The 15989-nt window shown below is 37.4% G+C and overlaps 1 protein-coding gene and 1 pseudogene across 1 annotated transcript; one reads left to right on the top strand and one right to left on the bottom strand.

Annotated features, from left to right (window-relative positions):
• Positions 1–766: 766 nt before the first annotated feature.
• On the top strand, positions 767–6353 carry LOC148204428 (uncharacterized; annotated as a pseudogene).
• A 7154-nt stretch (positions 6354–13507) lies between these two features.
• On the bottom strand, positions 13508–15397 carry LOC124819682 (UDP-glycosyltransferase 87A1-like). Its single transcript, XM_047291237.2, has 2 exons — positions 14788–15397; positions 13508–14477 (listed from the first exon to the last, which is right to left on the bottom strand). The coding sequence occupies exons 1-2, from the start codon at positions 15293–15295 to the stop codon at positions 13606–13608; spliced, it is 1380 nt and encodes a 459-aa protein (XP_047147193.1). The 5' UTR covers positions 15296–15397; the 3' UTR covers positions 13508–13605.
• Between the last annotated feature and the right edge of the window lie 592 nt (positions 15398–15989).

Here is a 15989-nt window from a genome sequence, read left to right as displayed (position 1 = left end):
AGAGGATAAGGAAGAAGATTTTATCCCACATTGCAGTCCGGTGAAGGGACTTCAAGACGAGAATGACACGTCAATATGTCTTTGGCTCTAAACAGAACGACACTCCTTGTACAAAATATAAAATAACTAAGGAGGAGTGGGTGCAGTCTAAAGAATCTAGACTTACTCCTGAGTGGCAGGTATTGTTTTTAATATTTTACTTTAGTCACACAAGATGTTAATTTGTGATTTATGCTTAATGATTTTCATTTTTCCATAGGTGAAAAGGATAGCCGCCCAGCAGAGGTAGAAGCTTAATGATACACCACACGTACTGACACGTGGTGATTATGCATTATTAGAGAAAAAGATGAGAAAATGTCGAGCTGAGGACTTAGGTCTTGAGTCACCTGATCTAGCACCTCCACCAGCCAAACATGAATTGTGGAAGGCTGCACGGACAAAGTCCAATGGCCAGTTTACATCCCAGTCTTCTCAAAAGATATCCCAGAGAATTGTAAGTGGAAACTTTTAACTAATTACCATAGTTCATAAAAAAATTATGTAACAAACTTTTTAATGTGTCTAACTTCATTATGATATGCAGGATGACTTGGTTGACCAATAGAGTCAAGGCACATTTGTGGCATAAGGTAGGGAGGACCTCCTAGTAGTAGCCACAGGTCGGCTAGACTGTCCAGGTCGTGTGCGTGCTGTTGGAGGAGCTATTGGATTGAGGGACCACTTTGGCCCTAAACCAAGAAGCACAGAAGCTGTGACTTAGGAAATGGTTAGTAGCATCAGGCAACAGGTGCAAGTCGAATTAGAGGAAAACATGGGTGAACGCTTAAGAATGCTCGAAGAAAAACTTGCGATGATCACCCAACAACAACAATAGCAACAACAACAACAAGAGCAACAACAACAGTCACAGCAGGAGGACGCCCCTACAGATGATCCTACTGCACCTCGTGTGAGCACCAAAGGCTCATGCTCTACTGCAGATCGTACTGATTACAATATTCAGTATGATTTTTTGGTTGATGAGGATCCTCTGCGCGTAGTGGTCGTGGGAGGACAGATTGTAGGAGGCCAAACCATTCATGGTGCTCCTTTATTGCCCACTCACGCACGGGTAATGATTGATGATCCAAGAGACCCCCAGGTTCGAGTGCCAGTGCCTACATCTGAAATCCAATTCGTGGGGAGTCCTTAGGCACATTTATAGCTTGGCCTAAGGCTATGATCATGCCATATTTTGGCCCACCAGCGGTATTATATTCTTCTTTGGGTTAAATATGTTTTTAGTCCCTAAACTATTGACCGTTTCTGGTTTTCGTCCCTCTTCCAAAGTAAGGTACAATTTAGTCCTCAATCTTTAAAAAACATTCGTTTTAGTCGAAAAAACGAACGTTTTGAGGACTAAAACGAGGACTAAAAACAAAATTTTGAGGACTAAAACGAACGTTTTTCTAAAGAATGAGGACAAAATTGTACCTTACTTTGAAAGAGGGACGAAAACCAGAAACGGCCAATAGTTTAGGGACTAAAAACATATTTAACCCTTCTTCTTTTTATTATCTTAAATCTTCAAGTTATAATTAAATGATTCCTAACTTTTGTAAATATGAGTTGCATGTCTACCGTCCTGAGAAACAACCAATTACTCAACATATGAATGAGGTTCGTGAGGAAGCAGAAGACCATGATCCTATATCTATATTGACCTCCAGATTAAATAAGTTGAGAAAAGGACCGGTAGAGATGCTGTGGGAGTTAAGAACATTTGGCCTTGAGTGCCATGTTCCATTGTATATTAATTTCGATGATGCATATGAGATCATTGGTGGAGAAAAAATGTTGAACATTTCATTCATACAACTATGGTTGATGTAAGTTTTTTATTTGTTATTTTCCAATTTGTATATTAGTATTATTACTTTTTAATAAATATACTTAACTTTATTCTTACAGGTACATGGACACCGTCGTAGTGGAATCAGGTCGGGCGTCAGTTTATGGCTTTCTTGAACCTCAGATTCAACCATATGGAAACACATTAGATTCCAGAAAATCATATATTCAAACATGGATGACTGAGTCTAACAGAGAGATATATATCGCGCCATGCGTATGTGTTTCCCAATATTGTCAACTTTTATCAAATTTTAATCAATAAACTAACTCACTAGTTGTTGGTACATGATAGGGGCCATTGGCAACTCATGGTGATCATTCCAAAAAAAGCACAAGTTGTATGGTTTTGTTCAATATGATATAAATATATTAACTTATGTTTCTAATGTTTCAAATGTTTCAAATTTGTTTAGAGTTGTGACTAGGACCAGAGGATAACAACTTGAAATTATATATCCTAAGGTTGGAATTCGTTGATCTTTAACCTTTAACTTTCGTAGTCAAATTTAAACCATTACATTTGACTAAGTTCTTTCACATGTTTAGTGTAATAAGCAGAATGATTCCTGGGCATGTGGCTACTACATCATGTCATGGATAAAGGCAATCATCCAACCAGAAATCAGAGGAGAATGGACCGAGGTAGAAATTTACATTTGAAAGTCTTACAAATATCAATAAACTTTTGACATTAAAATGAATATAATAGTAAAGTTTCCTTGATTATGCAGTGGTTCAACACTACCTCTTCATTGTCCACTTCAGTAATAAAGTCGATAAGAGAGGAATGGGCAGGATATTTGAATAAACATTTTAAATAACTATATCTTTAGGTTTTTCCTTTCATGATAGTAGCATTTGCTTACTTGTGCAACTTTTAAACTGTTAATAGATTATTGTGAATACATGAATACTGTGAATAAATGAATATTGTGAATAGATGAATGAATATTGTGAATAGATGAATGAAAAACTGGGTTCTTTTAATTTTTGATGATAGCATTAACGTCTTTTAGTTTTACTATTTAATTGGAAATCATGAATTGATGATAGCATGATTTAAAAATATTAATTCTGTGAATATATATGAATTGGAAAACTGGTTTCTGTATTTCAGGTTTGGTTAAATGAGCTACACCGAATCAAATTTTAAAAAAAATACTAAAGGTAACGTCGAAGTATACACCGTTCGACGTTCAAAAAACGACAGTAATGTCACATATTGACAAGTTCGACGTTAACCTTACGTCCTTCCCCTTATACTTGACGTCAAATATTCCTTTAAATATAAATATTTATTCAAATATTACTCAAAAATTGACGTCCTCTTTGAACTTCAACGTGAACATTACATCAGTTATCTTCCATAAGGACATTAACTTTACGTCACTTCCCTCGTATATAAGACGACAAATCTTACTATAAATATAAATACTTTATTCAAATATTGGACGTCATTCTCTTTACTAGTAGACGTAACCTCACGTTGTTGCACAAAATTGACGTTAGACTTACGTCAATTCTCGATCCACTCGACTTCAAATTGTTGTAGTAACGTCGCCTAGTGATATTCGACATAAAATTTATGTCACCCAATATGACGTCGGTCTCGAATTCATCGTTAAGAGCCAAAAATAACCAACATAGTACGCTGTTTTTGTACTAGTGGATATCAGTATCTAATCCTTGAAAGCCTTTTAATGACTTTCCATATCAGTATCTTTAAAAAAAGGCTCATCTATGGGACAATGAAGTGGGAAGGAACCTGCTCGTTCATGATTTATCTCGAAAAAGGTCGACCATCCTCTTGTTATTGGTTAACCCGTCTGCATTCACGATCTCAAATATTATCATGATCATGCATCTATTGTCTCAATTCTTCTTTTAAATTTCTCAAATATTTTATTGTTGAGCTGCCTCATCCAAATGCCGACATGACTCCTCTGCCTCCTTGTGCAAATGATTTTGCTTAGCCTTTGCCTCTTTTTGAAGATGTTCTTGCTCAGCTACCACCTTCATTGATGTTTAGCCTCAGCCCGAACACAATCTTTCTCGGAATGTTTGCGTACCTCCTCGTTTTCACGCCTCAACTCCTCAATATTCTAAATGATTTGTTGCATGGTTGGATCATCCCCGCTATTGCTTCTTTTGTTCCTCATGGTAATAGGTTTATGAAGGAGTGAGATTGGAATTGTGTTTTACCAAGCCCTACAGTGAGTGCTAATTTGTTCTGGTAAAAGATGTAAGCTTTAAACTAAAAACAAAAAATATAGAAAACTCATTTGACTCAATGTAAATAACACTAAAAGCAAAATAGTTTACTAAAAAAGTTAACCTTTTATTTATAAGTAAATCAATTACAAAAGGGTTATCTTCCAAAAGATAGAATAATATCACACTTACAAGAAATAATAACAAAAAAAGTATATATTACAAAAATATCAACAACATACAACTCCTTCTTATACAAAAATATTTAATAAAATTTAAATTAATTAGCAATGGAGTTTGGCCCAAGACTCATATGGATCTCAGTCCAATTCTTGACCCATTCTTCTCTATTGACCTTCAACATGTCGTGGAAATATTTTGTAATTGGGCTCATAGAGGATCCATAGTGAAGTCCGTAAGACCGCTCATCAGTCCAAATAACGAGTTCCTTTGTATTTAATCCTTACACATGCTGTTAGGGAAGGATCTTTGCTAGGTTCAATTCAAGACAACTACATTGAGGGCGTTCATGTTATCACTGAGGAGCATTGGTGTCTTGAAGATATTATGGTTTTGATGATGCTACAAGATCAAGAACTTGAAGACAACTACATTTATTTTAAAAGCATTTTTGTAGAATAAATTGTAATAGGAATAACTTTATTGATGTAAACACTTAAAAGTTTTCCTGTCTTTAGAAAGTTTTTCCAGATAATCGATTATTTGGTACAATAATCGATTATCATGAGCTCATTTGAAAAAGAGTTGCTCGTGCAAATAATCGATTATTGCTCAGAATAATCGATTATTCCAGTATGAGTCAGTATTGTCTAAGTCTAGCAAATAATCGATTATTCCTCAGGTTAATCAATTATCTCTTTTTGAAAAACCCCATAACGGACACAAATAATAGATTATCACTTTTGATAATGGATTATCACTGGTAGTTGGGAATTATCTTTTCAGTTTCTGATCTCTGGCCTATAAATACTCTTTGTCAAATTTTTTTGAGGTTTAACTAAGTCATTTGAGAATACAAAATTTTTCTGAGGAAGTTCTCAAGTGTTAGTGTGCTTATATCAAGTCTTGTGAATAAGAGAAGCTTGCGCTCAGTGGGTATAAGGTCGAAGCGGTTCTCTTCAAGTTGATTGAGCATGTTCTTTCGTTCGTTTCTCGAAGGAAGGTGTTTTATGTTCTTACTCTTTGTTCCATCCTATTGTAATTTGTGAACAATATTTTAGTGAAAAGTTAATCATTGTTTATAGTGATTAGCGACTAGACGTAGAATCTTTTGATTCGAACCAAGATAAAAGTTTTATGTTGATTTTCTTTAACTCTATCTCATTAGCATTTAAACCGTTTGATAAAAGTCTTAAAAGAAAATCAAGACTTTTAAAAGAACCATTTGACCGTTCCTATCTTGGTTATTAACCGTAACATGCTTTCCGAAAAACCCCCTTTTCGTTGCGCGATACTGGTTGTCTAACCAACAATTAGTGTGATAGTTTGCTTTGATAGTTCTTCATATTTTTCAAAAATGGCCTGTCATAATCAAGTTTATGCTGAGGGTGGTTCCATCAACACACCACCACTTTTTACTAGTGATAACTATGCATTCTGGAAAGTCATGATGGAAATTTTCATGGGATCTATTGACAAAGGCATCTGAGAAGCGGTTCAAAATGGTCCATATATTCCTAAAAGTACTATTGATGGTGTAAAAGTAGAAAAACCATATTTTAATTGGACTGCTGAAGATAATTGGAGAGCCCAATTTGATATTAAGGCTCATAACATTATATCTTCTGTTGTGGTGCTTGATGAATTCTATAGAATCTCTGTGTGTAAAACAGCGCAGGAGATATGGGAAGTTCTTAGAGTCACAAATGAAGTAGGAAGTGCACAAGGAAAAACACACTTATCCAGGAATATGAAATGTTCAGAATGCAACCTGGAGAATGAATAGTTGATGTTCATAAGCGCTTCACTCACATCTTGAACCATCTAACAGGGTTGAGTAAGACTTTCGATATTGATGAGCTAAATGTAAAATTTTTGAAATCATTGGACAGGTCTTGCAACTGAAGGTGATAGCCATCTCAGAATCACAAATCCTCTCCCAAAAGTCGATGACAATCCTCTTTGGAAAGCTCTGTGAACATGAGCTTGAGCTGAATAGGCTGACTGCAGAAGAAGATCAAGGAAGGAAGAAGACATTGACCTTCAAATTTGAAATCTCCAAATGAAAAAGCTCAAAGAAGGATAATGATGATTGTGATTATGAGGAAAATATGGACCACATGATAAAGAAGTTTGCCAAATTCATGAGAGAAAAAGGAAAGGATAAGTTCAGAAATGAAAAGAAGGATAATCAAGGATCTCCATCAAGCATCAAGTGCTATAGATGTGGAGAAAGAGGACATGTCAAGTTCGATTGTCCCAAGAATAAAAGAAATGAAGAAAAGAAATACCCAAAAAAGAAAAAGGCTTACATAGCATGGGAAGAAAATGACTCCAGTTCTTCAAGCTCAAGTGATTCAGATGAGGAAGCAAATCATTGCTCAATGGCTGACTTTGATGATGCTGGAAGTCAAGTAAGTGATTCTAGCTTTGAATCTAGTGAGTTAGATATACAAAAAGCTTTATTTTAGTTAATGAATGAATCTGGAAAATTGGATGTTGCACATAAGTTAAAAAAGGAATTTCATGAATTAAAGATGAAATATGAAAAAGCTTTATATGAAGAAGTCATACTAAGAAATAAGATTAGTAATCTTGAAATAAAAGAGTTTGAATCTAATGTAGCTGTAAATTCTATTGAATGCTTGTCTTGTAAGAGTCATATGTTTGACATTGATATACTTGAAAACTTACTTGCTAAAGCAACCAAATCTACCTCACATGCTCAAAATGACTTTAAAAAGAGCAACTTTAAAAACAAGAACATGCATCAACATAAGAGACCTCAAGTTAAAAGAACCCGTAGAGTTTGGATTGAGAAAGACACTTTTGTGAAAAATAAATTGCATAGTGTTTGTTGCTTTTATTGCATGAAGCATAGTCAAACATCTAACAAATGCAACATTAAACATTTTGGAGTACTAAATGGAAAGTATGCATGGGTTAAAATTATAAAATGATGCTTGTTTATCTATACTAACCCCAAGGACCCATAATAAGATTGGGGACCCAAAATTCTTGCTCAACTTACTCACGTACCTCCTCCACACTCTCCCTTCTCTCTCCTATAACAGAATTCTCCCTTCCCTGGATTCTAGACATGTCATTTCCCGTCCTAACTAACTTATCTTTCTTTTCCTAATCCCATTTTCTTTCTTCTAACATAAACCTTCCATATTATGGGCCTAATTGTTCCTTCTATAATTGTTCCTTGTTGATTCATAGGCTCATGTGCACTTCCCACCATATGATTCTTATTAGGAGTCCTATCATTACTCCCTCCTGTAATAACAGCCTTGTCCTTAAGGCTGAAAGAAGGAAATTAACTCCGCAATAGTACCTCATCTTCCCAAGTTGTCTCCTCCTTTGTTCTCCCTTCCATTTTACCAACCATTGTTTGATGATTTTACCACCCTCTGGAATCTCCCTGGTTGTTAACATTGCCTCAGGATCTTCCTGATCTTCCTCCCCAAGACTCAACTCTGTTGGTAAAGTTGGTTCTACTGCATGATTTCCAATAGCCTTTTTCAGTTGGGAAATGTGAAAAACTGGGTGTACTTTTGCTGATTCCGGTAACTGCACCTTATAAGACACTTCTCCAATTTTTTCCACTACTAAGAAAGGCCCATAATACCGAGGTGCCAACTTTTGATTAATACGTCGAGCTATGGTGAGCTGTCTATGTGGGCGCAATTTAATAAACACCCACAATCCGACCTCCAACTACACGAATCTCCGTTTTTTGTTTGCAAATTTCTTCATTTGCTGTTGAGCTCGCAGCAAGTGATATTTCAATTGTCGAATAGCTTCATCTCTATCCACCAAGTCAACGGCTACAGCTTCCACACGCGTTTCTCCCTGTGTAAAGTGCACTAATGCAGGTGGTGTTCTCCCATAAACAATTTCAAAAGGGGTCTTTCCTGTAGATCCATGAAAAGTAGTATTATACCATAATTCTGCCCAAGGTACCCAATATGACCAATTCTTGGGTTGTTCCGACACAAAACATCGTAAGTAAGCTTCTAAACAGCGATTTACCACTTCCGTTTGACCATCGGTCTCCAGATGATAAGAAGAACTCACTTTTAAAGTTGTTCCCTGTAACCGAAATAATTCTTGCCAAAAAAAGCTCATAAACAAAGGGTTTGTATCACTAACAATCGACTGCGGAATGCCATGAAGTCTTATAATTTCCTTAGCCAACAATTCAGCAATCTTCCTGGCCGTGTAAGGATGTTTCAGCAAAATAAAGTGGCCATATTTAGACAATCGATCCACCACTACAAATATAGCTTGAAACCCCTTCGAGTTTGGTAAACCCGTAATGAAGTCTAGGGAAATATCTTCCCAAATCCTATTCGGAATAGGCAAAGGCTGAAGTAATCCTGTTGGAGACGTTGCTTCATATTTTTGTCGTTGGCACACATCACACGCTTTAACAAATTCTTGAACCAGCTTCTTCATACCAGTCCAGTACAAATTTCCTGTAATGCGTTTGTAGGTTCTTAAAAAGCCCAAGTGACCCCCTGTTGGTGAAGAATGAAACTCATTTAAAATGATGAGAATTAAATTTGACTTAGCTGGCAATACTAAGCGTCCTTTGTAAAATAATACTCCTTGTTGCAAATTGAAATCTACAACAGATGAGTCTTCCTGTTGTAACTTCTGCACCACTTGCTACAAGAAGGGATCTACTTCCACTTCCTTTTAGATGTGTTGTTCCTGCAACGATAAGGGAAAAGACTGAATCTCCCTTAATTCACCCACTTCGAATATTCTTGACAATGAGTCAACAACTTTATTATCTGGGCCAGGTTTGTAAATCACCTCAAACTGATATCCTAACAACTTTGCCAGCCAATTTTGTTGAGCTTTTGTGGTGATTCTTTGATGTAAAAGGTGTCTCAAACTCTTCTGGTCTGAATACACCTTAAAACTCCTTCCAATCAGGTATGGTCTCCAATGTTGGACCGTCAACACTAATGCCATTAGTTCTTTCTCATAGGCTGACTTGTTTAAATTAGTCGGTGACAAAGCTCTACTGAAATAAGTTATCGGTTGTCAGTCTTGCATCAATACTGCTCTTATCCCTGCTCCTGAAGCGTCACACTCAATTTCAAACGGCTTAGAAAAGTTAGGTAAAGCCAATAGGGGAGCTTGAGTCATCACCTTTTTTAATTCCTCAAAAGCTAATAATGTTGCGGGGCCCCAATGGAATTCATCCTTCTTCGTCAATTCAGTAAGGGGCCTAACAATCTTTCCATAACCCGCAATAAACTTCCGGTAATACCTCGTTAGTCCTAGAAAACCCCTCACGCCCTTGACATTGTGTGGAATGGGCCAATTTACCTCACTTTTTATTTTTTTTCTAGATCCACTACCACTCCCTGTTCAGAAATTAGATGACCCAAGTATTCTACTTGTCTACTCCTCAAAGCACACTTTTTTTTATTAACCATGAAAGATTGTTCACATAACAACTCAAATACTATAATTAAGTGCTTCAAATGCTCTTCCCATCCTCTACTGTAAACTAGTATGTCATCAAAGAATACTAGTACAAACTTCCGCAAGTAAGGCTTAAAAATCTTATTCATAGTAGACTGAAAAGTTGCAGTGGTATTTGTCAAACCAAATGGCATCACTAAAAATTCATAGTGACCTTCATGTGTCCTGAAATCCGTTTTATGAACATCTTCCTCCGCCATGCGTATTTGATAATATCCGGATTTCAAGTCTAGTTTAGAAAAATAAGTAGCGCCATGTAACTCATCCAATAACTCCTCTACCACCGAAATTGGGTACTTATCGGGAATTGTAACTTTATTCAGCTCTCTATAATCTACACACATGCTCCATGAACCGTCTTTCTTCTTAACAAGAACTACCGGGCTGGAAAAAGCACTAGAGTTGGGTCTAATTATTCCTTGTTTCAACATCTCTCCAACCTGTTTTTCAATCTCCTCTTTATGATGATATGGGTATCGATATGGTCGTACACTCACTGCTTTCGCTTTTGAATGCAATGTAATGAAGTGCACCACATCTCTGCAAGGTGGCAACCCCTATGGCTCTTGGAATATAGCCGAAAATGCTAATAAAATCTATTAAATATCTCCAACTTGTTTCTTAGATAAACTTTGGTGGACTTTTCTTCCAAATTATTTTCCTTCACCAAACTCTGTAAAGATGTTATTGACAATATCTGTTGCCCATGTTTTCTCAGTTTTTGACCTTGTAGTTCTATATATTTTTCCTGCCAAAATAAACTCAGAGTCATCTCCTCCCAATCAAAAGTAACCTTCGCAAACCTTCGCAACTAAGAAACTCCCAAAATCATGTCCATGTCTCCCAACTCCAACACATATGGCTCCACCATAGTAGAGAATTCTCCTAGTTGAATGTCCAATTTCTCACATTTTCCCACAGTAGACACTCGGTGCCCATCTCCTAAACGCACCCTAATCTACTTTCTATTGTCCACTTCCAGCTCCAGAGCAGCCACTACATGAGGAGAGATGAAATTGTGACTGGCCCCACTATCAATCAGCAATCCCAGGGTTACTCCATTGAGACGACCCTCTATACGCAAAGTTGAAGGGATATTTCGACCACCCCACGGTACTTCAACTTCTGCGAATAACCCCATCTTACCACACTCCAAGGTATGATCATCTTCCTCTTCTCGCATCTCACTCGTGATAACCTCCCCCGCTTCATTTACTGTTTTGTCGTCCGCTAAATCCACCATTTGCAGTTATCGCTCCGTGCATCGATGCAAGGGGTGATATTTTTCACCGCATCTAAAACAAAGCCCCTGAGCTTTCCTGTTCATCAGTTCAGAGTAAGGCAAATGTTTCGTGCCACAATTTCGGTCGGCGGTCGAAAAACGATCACTAGAAACGTGACTGCCTTGTGTCGCCGAGCGCGACTTGTGAGGGCTCGAACCCACTGCTGATAAAGGTTTAGTTTGTATGCTTTGGGTTGGGCTTAACCCAACTCCTAATTTCCCCAAATTTGGGCCTTGACTCGACCCGAATCCAAACTTCTCTCCCTGACCCGTACCCCAATCTCGATTGCTTTTCCAACCTCGTACTCCTCCTCCACGCTGAAATCCCTCTCCTTGTAATTCTGCTTCCACATCTCGAGCCAGACGCATGGAGACGATTCACAGGGTTGAAGGTGCGAACCCTCCGTCAAATCTCTGATCGCAATCCTCCAATAAAATAGCCTAGATATTGCTCCTCTGGTAAACGAGATACTTGAGAGGATATATACTCAAACTCCGCCAGGTACTCATCTACGCTACCCATCTACGACAAATCTTTGAACTCCTCGAAAGGATTATCGCTAGTACGACCACCATAACGACCGATCAACTCCCTTTTTAACTTGGTCCACGACAACCCCACTTCTGCTTCTTGTAGAAGATTGAACCAATGAATGGTTGCACCTTCCATACTTAATTTGGCTAATCGGACCTTCACCTCCTCTGTTAATCCTTGCACTTCAAAATATGTTTGTGCCCTCGTAATCCATCCTACTGAGTTAGTACCATCAAATGATGGCAATTCCACCCTCTTCTGCCATCCTATACTCTGCCCCTGAATCCCTATCTGAAAATCGAGATTCTCGATGATCTCCCACTTGCTCGTTACGCAACTTAGTCAACTCTTCCAACATTAATTGGCGAAATTCCCCCAACGTCTCTCGTACTGACACTTCCATCGCTAACAATCTCTCCTCCAATGATTCAACTCGGTCGGACATTTTGGGTGGCATGGACAACAATGCTAGCTCTTCTTAGGATCCGACAGGTCGGACCAATGATAGAAACCAAACAATTATTGAATATCATAGTTGTATTATTCAGAATATTATGCAGTAAAAAGATGATTGAGCTGAAAGCTCTACATCCACAAGGAAAACCCAGAGTACTAGACTCCTCTAGAGGATTATTCTCCTCCTAACCAACTCACAACCTCCTACTCTCGTACCTCCTTCATACTCTCCCTTCTCTCTCCTATAACAGAATTATCCCTCTCCTTGATTCTAGACACGTCATTCCCCATCCTAACTAACTTCTCTTTCTTTTCCTAACCCCATTTTCTTTCTTCTGACATAAACCTTCCATACTATGGGCCTAATTGTTCCTTCTATAATTGTTCCTTGTTGAGTCATAGACCCATGTGCACTTCCCACCATATGATCCTTATTAGGAGTCCTATCATACTCTTTATACCTCACCAGAACATCAAAGAAGGATGTCACAACAAGTTAATGTTTATGTTGATAGTACTGTTGGTACCTGACCGGAACATTGAATAAGGATGTCACAAGAAGATAATGCTAATGTTGATAGTGCTCTTGGTACCTCACTAGAACATCGAAGAAGGATGTCATAAGAAGCCAATGGTGATGTTTATAATACTCTTGGTACCTCACTAGAACATCGAAAAAGAATGTCACAAGAAGCTAACACTGATATTGATAGTATTCTTGGTACCTCACCAGAACATCGAAGAAGGATGTCACAAGAAGCTAATATTGATAGTAATCTTGATCCAATATTTATTGTGTTTATTTAATTTGATTTTTTTAAAAATTCAATTTTCATTATATTTAAAGTGATTTAATGTGATTTTTTAAAAAAAAATTAACGTTAATATCATTCAAAAGGTATGTCCTGTCATTTTGTTGTTTTTAGGATTTGATTGCATTTACCGCTTTCTACATGAGTTTTGAGTTAGTTTATATGGTTAATGTAATTTGATTCTCTTTAAAATTCTTAGAGTAAGTTTAAAACAATTTTGTTCTTTAAAATATACTTTGATCACGTGAAAATTACCGGTCATATTTGCGAGCCAATTATATAGAAAAAAAAAAGGAAAAAAAGATAAGAATTCATGATTAACTTAGCAACTCAATTTTTTTGTGAGCAAATTTGTAGTAGAGTTTAAAATTTTTGAAAAGGATAAAAAGAAAAGAAACATGAAGGAGAAAAAGACACATACTTTCATTGTCATGCAAATGAAATATTTACCTCATTAAATCTTGCCATTCAAGTTAAGTTAACATTTGCCTATTGACTTTGGTACCTGGAGACAACTTTAGGGAGATGTCATTTTAGACAACTTAACTTTATGTATCTCTGTCACTCAAAATAATTTGGATTAACCATATATATAGTGATGGATGTAACAGGCAGAAGGTGAAAGAGTGAAACTGAAGAGTAATCCATGCTTACAATGTTATATACATCCTTACATGCAAATAAATGTATCTAATAAATGCATCAGTCTTCTCAACGCATCAGTCTTATGAAATGTATCTAATAAATGCATCAAGGTTCCCATGTGAGGACCCAACTGTGCTAATAGCTCTGTGACACACGGCCTTCATTTCCCTTGCCCTGTCTCTGATCTGCTTTCCCTCTTGACTTTCAAGATCCATAAACCTCTTAACCAGCTTTTCTATCTTTTCTTTTGCCAAAACCTCTTCAGTGTCCAACTTCTCTGCTTCCACCTTACACCCATTCCTCCACTCATCTACAATTTGGCTGCTATTTGGAACTTGATCCAAGAAAAGAGGGAATGTGAGCATTGGTACCCCAGCAAAGAGAGCTTCAAGAGTGGAATTCCATCCACAATGGCTCCAAAATCCACCTACAGAAGAATGAGACAACACCTTCAATTGGTCACACCATGGCACCACCATACCCTTACCTCCACACTTGTCTTTCAACCAAGAAGCATCTGCTCTAGCCACCCAAAGATAACAAACGTTGCTACTGTTTAGTGCTTCAACAATTTGATTCATTTGGGCACCAGACACTGAAAGGAAACTGCCCAAAGAAATGTACAATACTGATTCAGGTGGCTGAGAATCCAGCCACTGTATATAGTCATGGTTATGATCATTGTTCACGGAAGAAGGGTTTTCTCCTAATTCTAAATACGGTATGGCAGGGCCAATGGGATAGACTGGAAATGGATATATAGCTTTTAAGGATTCAATTGTTTCAGCTTCTAACTCGTGGACTGTGGTGAGTAAAAGATAATTTGCTTCGGGAACCTTCGAAATACATTCCAATGCAAGCCGCAGGACTCGTTGATCATTTTCATGAAGCACAGTTCGAAGATCTGCAAAATGAGCCGAAGAAATTCCAGGAATGTTCTCTACTTGTCCATCTGCATCATTTATAAAAGCCCACAGATAAGACATGCACCTAAATACAATTGTATTACCCTTTTGAAGACAATAAGCAATGAAAAAGGTTTCATTCTTTAACAATTATGCCAACTCACTACACCAGTCATCATAGTTAGAAATTGAAGAGATATATAAGCAAACATACGGCTAAATTCTCACTAGATCTCAAATTTAACATTAGTTAAGGAATCCAAATGCATCTTCTCCAACGAATACTCAACCAAATATTCATGATATATACCACTGGCAAAGTAAATAAACAAAATCAGAAGGAAAGAAGTGATATACCCAGCTTATCTTTATCAACGTTCAAATGCCGTTGTTGTGCAAATATATCCAGGTGATGAAGCATGGAGTAAAACGCCGCCGACATGGTCCAAAACGCAGCCACGGGAATATTCCTTCGATTTGCGAGGGCAATGGGCCAGCGCAGCTCAACGCAGCCGATAATCACGGTCGGCGGCGGCTCGAGCTGATCGAGGAGCCGATCAAAGGGTTCTTCCATGTTCGTCATGACGGCTTCGTAGAAAGCGGGAAAATTGGCGGCTTTGTGGCGCTCGTTAGGGATGACGTTGGGGATGGCCGCGAGGCGAATGGATTCCGGCTTGGGATCGGCGCCGATGAAACCGAGCCACTCCTCGGTGACCACGAAGGTTATGAGAATCTCGTTGGGTCTTCTTGATGCTAGGATCTTGCACAGGTTCATCATGGGGTTGATGTGGCCTCTCCCCGGAAACGGCATCGCCACCACGTGGCATACGCCGCCGCTTCTGCCGCCGCTGCCGGAGTTATGCATAGCCCGAGAAGTGAGTCAATGAGAATCAGTGTTGGGTCTTTTGTCTTCTGGAGTGATCTATGTGTTCGCATTTTTCTAGACTGGTGCAGTATGCAGTATTAAACAAAAACATAGCTGCTTTAAATAATAATTTAGACATTGTACAGATAGATTCTTCAAGAAAATAATTTTAATAAATTTTTATTTATTGTTTAACTAAAACACATGTTAATATGAGATCAAATCTCAAAATGCTAACAAATTATGTTAAAAAATACATAAGACATTCGACTTGAGTACCTGATATATTCAATCCATAATGAACATTGGAGATTAGAATCTTATAAATGAAAAAATATATTGGAAAGAAAGATAATTAAAAATATCCATAAAATCTTTGGATTAGATCCAATCAATAATAAAATCGAAATTACTTTATATTAATTATATCATGTTGTATATTATGCTTTAATTGAATACTGATGTTAGTTAACGATGCTGAGATCGTGTTTTACTTTTATTTTGTTTCATGACAATAGACTGTACACCAACCTAAGGAACCACACAAGAAAATTATTTGAAGATTTGTGCTTCCCCCGAAAATTTTGAAAATTATTAATAGTTTCATTGTTAAATGAAAAGCGGTCTTTAATTTAATTTTATCTAGTGAAAAAGTAGTTATGTCTAAATTAAGTCAATAGCAAAGTGAATAATC

Source organism: Vigna umbellata, chromosome 1 (genome assembly GCF_029865625.1).
Source record: "Vigna umbellata cultivar VRB3 chromosome 1, Vumbellata_1.0, whole genome shotgun sequence".
NCBI classification, from domain to species: Eukaryota; Viridiplantae; Streptophyta; class Magnoliopsida; order Fabales; family Fabaceae; genus Vigna; species Vigna umbellata.
Note: the sequence above shows the minus strand (reverse complement) of the source record. Positions and strands in the feature narration are given on the sequence as shown.